The 6,677-nt window shown below is 38.7% G+C and overlaps 1 protein-coding gene across 1 annotated transcript; it reads left to right on the top strand.

The window, feature by feature from the left end:
• The first annotated feature begins 1,505 nt into the window (after positions 1–1,505).
• On the top strand, positions 1,506–5,833 carry LOC21385938 (elongator complex protein 5). Its single transcript, XM_024173121.1, has 8 exons — positions 1,506–1,542; positions 2,179–2,328; positions 2,442–2,488; positions 3,168–3,237; positions 4,499–4,725; positions 4,876–4,965; positions 5,347–5,422; positions 5,622–5,833. The coding sequence occupies exons 1-8, from the start codon at positions 1,506–1,508 to the stop codon at positions 5,810–5,812; spliced, it is 888 nt and encodes a 295-aa protein (XP_024028889.1). The 3' UTR covers positions 5,813–5,833.
• Positions 5,834–6,677: the final 844 nt, after the last annotated feature.

Here is a 6,677-nt window from a genome sequence, read left to right as displayed (position 1 = left end):
GGCAAACATAGCTAAAAAAATAGCTGGAAAAATACTAATTCTAGCCTTACATCTCTCGGTGTTAGTTAATTTCTTGACTCTGATTACTGAGTTGATAATGATGGAGAAGAAGGATTTGAGCAGATGCCCCACTGCGGCGGCCGAGCCAACTCCCCGTAAAGAGTCCGGCTCGAGTGGCTTCCACCTGTTTTTGGCGTATAGTGAACTCGTACTAATCCTTTTTGAATTTCAGGAGCTGTTCAAATGTTGCTTTAAGTGGTGGAATATGCATTTTTCATACAAACATTTTGGTCCTCTGTTGTTTCAAACAATATGTATGATCTTCGTTATGTATCAGTTTTTAACTATGTTTTTTGAAGAACTCACACCGAACTTGCACCTCCTATATCTCGTTCTCGGCTGGACATTGATTAGTTTACGAATTGGGTACCTCCATCACAAGAGGCTTGGATGGTGCTGTGGATCCGTGAGTGAGAATGCAAGGGTGAGCGAGCATGGTGTAGACTTGGGGTTCGTATCGGTGCCTGTGGAGGGAGGAGACTCGGTTCGCGGGGAAAACTTGGGTTCAAAAGGAGTGTCTGTAGGTAGAGGTGGTTCGAGGTCTGAAACGGTGCTCGTGGGGAGAGGAGGCTCGGTTCGTGAGGAAAACTCTGGTTTGGAAGGAGTGGCTATGGGCGGAGGTAGTGGGGGTGAAGGTTTGGGGTCCGAAACGGTGTTCGTGGGGAGAGGAGGCTCGGTTCGTGGGGAAAACTCTAGTTCAGAAGGAGTGTCTATGGGCGGAGGTGGTGGGGGTGGAGGTTTGGGGTCCGAAACGGTGCTCGTGGGGAAAGGAGGCTCGGTTCGCGGGGAAAACTCTGGTTCGGAAGGAGTGGTTATGGGCGGAGGTGGTGGGGGTGGAGGTTTGGGGTGTGGGAGTGGAGGTTTGGGGTCCGAGATGGTGCCTGAGGGCAGAGAAGTGTCGGCGATTGGGATGAATGGCAACATCCCTACTTGGCGGTTCCTTTCGTTTCTATCGGTCATCGTGAGTTGGATTCCATTCATCACGTGGATATCGGCAACTCCAGTTCTGCGTGGGCGATATCACGAGGTTCAACTTCAGAACATAGCTATTCACGGCGGCAACGACAACGGTCACGGCAACAACGATGACGGTTACGGCGGCGGCGACGGCGACGACAGTGACGGTCAAATCAGAGGCGACAGAACTGACAATGACAACAACAACCCCTATTAATCCATGTGTAATTCCCTACTACCTATTGGTGCTGCATGAGAATTTTTATTTTAGTTTTCTTATTTAGCCCTGAGAAGAAGGGGCGAAAAAATGCTGCCCTCTCTTCCAAAGCTGACCCTTGTATGCGTATGGTACTGGTTTGCTAGTTTTTATGAATTTGGTAGTGTGGTAGTAGTTTGCTATTTTGTATGCCTGTTTAAAAAAAGAGCCGAAGTAAAGAGTTAGGTCTAATATTAATGCATGCAGGTTTTCTGTTGAACTAAACTATAAAATGCCGGATATCAAGTTCCACTCCTTTCTTTCTACATGTAAAGTAGGAAAATTTGTAAATGTTTCCTTTCTCCCTCAAAAAGGAAAGAAGCAGAAAAAACCATCGAATGAACCTGTCACTCAACTCAAAATATTAATTTGCTAATGATTGGAGATAAATTTTTTTTTTTTTTCACAAGAAACAGAATTTTATTAGTGAAAAGAAAGTACCCCAAGTACATGGATAATATGGTGAAAACATCACAGTCGAAGATTGTTACAGTTTACTAAAAGAGTAGAAGATCAAAAAAGATAGTTGAGTCCAGGCCAAGTTGCAAAGGAATCGGAACAGTTGTAAGTGCCTTAACAAACAAATAAAAAATATATCTACGGGTACCTTACACTTAAAGCACCTCGATCGTCGTCAACTTTTGACGTTCCTTTTTTGTCGGCTAGGTTTTTTTTTTTTTTTTTTTTTTTTTTTTGGTGATAAAAGCGCAAATGAGAAAATTACTAAAATGTTGATATACCCCCGATCGTTTGTTACTCCCATTTGCTTTCCTAGAGTTCTCCAGAAATGTCAAAGGAAGAAGTGTTGATCTATTAATGCTGAAACTTCAGGTCAGCAGGTCTGTCTAAAGCCTGAATTTTTCAGGTTCGACGGGCAAGCCCATAAGGCCACCCGTCTAAGTAAGTTTTTCTCGGATCCTCTCGGTTGGATTGTTACTCAGATCCTCTCGGTTGGAAAGATGGTTTTTCTCTTGAAACTTCCAATGTAGCTAGTTCTTGTAAGAATGTGAAGGACGTGCATAAGTTGTTATCGACGATAATCGAGCTTGGTCAAGGTAATTCTCTACCGTTATTATGGTTGATATACAGCTGATTTTTTTTCCCTTAAAAATTGAGTATTTGGAGGTACTAGTAATCGTTTTCAATGTTTTTTTTCTTATAATTGTAGGATTGGTTGGGCAAGGAAAAGTTCGTTTTTCTGCCGCAATAGACTCGGTAATTTGCGGCCTGTTATTGTGACTATATAATTTTTGTGTATTGAAGGGCTTCATGTACGTTTGGGGTCAGGCAAAGAAAAAGAAAATACTTTTTGGGGTTGGGAGGAAGGTTTGACTTAGCCCTATGCAACAAGTGTTTTTCTTTGGTAATTGTTTGAGTGTTAATCTTCTGTCTGAAATTGGATAGTACAATATGTTTCTTTCTCATTTAGTCTGTTTCATTGTGATGTGTGGAAACTCCCTGACGAGTTTAAAGGCATATACCAGAATTTAACTGTGAGTTATCTGCCACTTCCTACAAAGGGCTAATGATGTACGAAAATATCTTAGGAATGGGTTCATTTTCTCCCAAGAAAAAGCTTATGTGGCTAATGAATGCTTCAGATACGAGGAAAATATTTTAATTTGAAACTTGAGGAAGAAAAAGAAAAGAAGTGTTTTATCTTTACTAACCTATAATATCTACCTGATATTCACTAATCAGGATTGTCACTTCAAAACTGCCAATACCTCAAAATTTTGTGTAGCAGTAATTTTGAATTGATTAGACTCTATTCATTTCCATTTAATTGTTGCACGCTTGTATAGCTTTAAAAGTTTCGGATGGCCAGTTGTTATTTATTTATTAATTGTTCATCTTGCCACCTTTTTGTGCATTGTTTTCATACAACTTCCAGGTAAGTGAAATGGTAAGACATGCATCGGTGTCATCAGTTTCAGGCCTATTGAGCAACCTTCGTAGCCATGGTATATACCAGTTTTACTTTACTCTTTATTCATGTTACAACTGCAGTGATGTCAAATATTTTCTTCACATTTTTTTATGTTGTCTTAGGGAAAATTGCATTGACACCCCTAGCACTTATTAATTAATATATATACACACACACACACGCACACATACAGACATACACATATAAACTGAAATGATGAAAATGTCCTAATGAGGTAGAAGATGGAAAGATATAGAGAGTAGAATTCAACCTGTGCACATGTTATTGGCACTATAGCCTGATCTACAACCCTTGCTGACATTTCAGGTGATGTACTATGACATTGTTGTTGTTAGTGCATTTTTTGTGTTGGCTTATTTTTGGCAAATTGGTTGTAAGATTGGTTGGCATTGTAAATTGGTAGTCCTCTTAAAGAAAGTTTGGTTGTCATGTTTATTGGCTACAAATCAAAAATCTTGATTGCTGAAAATCAAGAGTGAACTTTCTAGAGCATTATGGCTGGCTCTTATAAGGAAAGAATTGTGGAAAATATTGGGTATGATTATCTTCTTACTGTCATTGGGGCTGGTGACCTGATTTGTGGTGTTAATGGAGGAGATATTACCATGATTGGATGTGCTTATCGTGGATGATTGAGGGGTGTGATTCTGTGATGGTAAATACAGTGGCATGAGGGTTTTGATGCTGTGAATAACGTGAGGTGAAGAATATGTGTTGAATACAGAAAAAGCTGTGTGTGTTCATGTGAGTATGAGATTGTAATGTTAAGAGTCACTTATTGTGTGCGACGGATTGTGAGAACACTTTTGAATTGGTTCTTCGGGAGAAGATTTCTTTGGTTTTGGGAGGAAACCGTCAAGTCGAGTGGTGCTCGCTGATCAAGCTTTTTAAAGAGATTTTAGGCAACGGCGACATCGTCAAGGAGGGAGTCGTTGAGTGTGTAAGACCGTTTAGTCCTTTGTAATCTTTTGAACTGAATGGATTGATCATTGTCTGGGCGTGGCCCCGCAGACTAGGTGTGCGCACCGAACTGCGATATCATTTTTTTGGTGTCCTTTACGTTTCTGCATTAGTTTCCTGCTTTACTATTTTGCTGGTTTAATTTTAGATTTTCTGTCACAAAAAGTGTTACAATAAAATGTTGCAACACCACTTTTGACACCAGGATAAAAACGGACCTTACAATTGTTTTCGCATAAATTACATAAATTGACGGTTCAGTAGATATATACAGACAACCATTTGTAACTGCAGCTTCATCTTTGTGGTTACAGATCAGGTTTCAAGTATCTTTTGGCTGTTACATTCAGATCTTCATGAAGACAGGGTCACTGCTGCTTTCGAGTACCTCTCCACCATGGTGGCCAGTGTAGAACCGTTAAATCAGTTTGGAAATGGACAGAGGAGTAATATGAATACCTTTCCTTTGCTTGAACAAAGTTTTGCTAAAGGGAAGTTTCATGTCCGATTCAAGCGTAGAAATGGACGAGTTCGAGTGGCGGTGATCTCTCTCTTCCTTTCTCTATCTCTGGTTCCCTATATGTGTGTGTGCATATTGTGTCGTGTGTTTATTTTAGACACACATACTCACATAATTATTTACTAAGTTGTTAGCTGATCTGATCTAATGTCCTTGTAATATTAAATTCAGTGTGAAGAGGTTCGTGTAGAGCAGTCAGATGTTAACTTTACATCCGTTTCATCTGACAATGGAATGATAAATGAAGGCCTTATTCCGAAGGTTAGTTGTTCTTATCTTAACGGGAGTCTTTTTCCCCACTCTGTTCATCTCTCTTGTAGACGGTAGTTTCTAAATTGGAACTAGAAGTCCTTATTTGACTGATTACTTTCATGTTAACATTATAGGGCATCATTATGAGTTATCTGGAATCTGGGTAGAATGAGATGTAATACTTTGTTATAAAGACAGCTAATTTTTATGCAGGCAATGAGTTGCACTAGTACATAAATAGAACTGCACTTGCACGCACAAAGAAATGCACTTGCTGATTTACATTCATTGGCTCACGCATTAGAAGTTTAGATGTAAAATAATTACATTTTTCTATAACTTTTGCTTTTCTCATTCTACGTAATAAAGAAGAGATGCTCTTTTCTACAGGTCCAGTTTAATCTTCAGCTCTCAGAGAAGGAGCGACTTGACAGGGCTAGTGTTGTCCTTCCATTCGAACATCAAGGTAAACCAAGAATGGCATCTTTTACCATTGCTTTGTTTGGTTCTTTGTCTGTTGAATAAGCTCTTGGGTTTTTTTTTCTTCCCCCTCTTATGTTGAAGATTGGAAATTAGTTTAGTTTCTCTCTTTACCTGGTCTTTATTATGCTCATGTTTTATTTTTTATTATTAGTATTATTAGTATTATTTTTTTGAACTTGTAGGAAATGGTAAACCTATACAAATCTATGATGGTCGAAGATCTCTTACGAATACAAAAGATGAGATGACATCTGTTTCAACCGGGAAATCAGAAACGAATGATTCTAGCAAAGGCGAGATAATATATTTCCGTGATTCAGAAGATGAGATGCCTGATTCTGATGAGGACCCAGATTATGATTTGGATATATAATTTTGTTTGCATTCTCACTAGTCACTGGAAATTGTTAATCTCTTTATTACCTTTATTTAAGAAATTGCTAGTGACAGTTGTTTGAGTTCACCATCTAAATGAATTATCCCACTGTAAACTATGTGATATAGAAGGTATATAAAACATCATCTAGGATGTTTAAAGTTACTATGAATTACTGGTGGCAGTAGTTGCTCTTTACTATGAATTGCCTTGGAAATTATTTCTTGCTGTTATCCATCCTAGGGCAGATGTTAGCAAAGCTATGGACCGATTAATGGAGATTGGCGAAAGCTTGGAATTGATTGCAGGGCTAGATGGTACATCAATTGCTTGTTGAAGTTGATTTCGATAATAATACAGAAGTTGATTGAAGCCTCAGTTGTATCTTTTCCTTGTATCGGATACGGCGCAAGGAATTATACTTCATGGTGGACACCCGCCGACATATTTTGAGATAAAGGCTGGAAGTTGGATCTTTATTTCCGGTACACAATTTTTGTTTGAGCTTCATTCGGGTTTACTAATGGAACTGGTTATTCGTGATGCCGTGTTTCCTATAGTAGTAGCTATATGTATGAATTAGTGTTTGTAATGCCTTTTCATATTTTGAATTATATTTATCCATTTAAAAAAGAAAAAAAATCATTCAAGTCAATCCTCTCTTCAAGGTTTTCAATTGCACAATCAGGTACTCGGGAGGTTTGCCTTGACGAGGTGAGACGTAAGACTCAAAATAAAATTATAAAAATAACTCGAGCAGTTGAAAAGAAAACTTATAAATCGTAACGTAGAAATCATAGAAAGTCACATCACCACTTAACAAAAAGCAAGCTAGTATTAAATAATTCTTAAAAAAAAAAAA

This window comes from Morus notabilis, unplaced genomic scaffold (genome assembly GCF_000414095.1).
Source record: "Morus notabilis unplaced genomic scaffold, ASM41409v2 Scaffold2231, whole genome shotgun sequence".
Taxonomy (NCBI): Eukaryota; Viridiplantae; Streptophyta; class Magnoliopsida; order Rosales; family Moraceae; genus Morus; species Morus notabilis.
Note: the sequence above shows the minus strand (reverse complement) of the source record. Positions and strands in the feature narration are given on the sequence as shown.

Coding starts and splice junctions, on each gene's coding strand:
- LOC21385938 (XM_024173121.1), top strand. CDS start 1,506: ATGCCGGATATCAAGTTCCACTCCTTTCTTTCTACAT. Junction 2,489..3,167: donor TTTCTGCCGCAATAGACTCG/GTAATTTGCGGC, acceptor TACAACTTCCAG/GTAAGTGAAATGGTAAGACA. Junction 3,238..4,498: donor GAGCAACCTTCGTAGCCATG/GTATATACCAGT, acceptor TTGTGGTTACAG/ATCAGGTTTCAAGTATCTTT.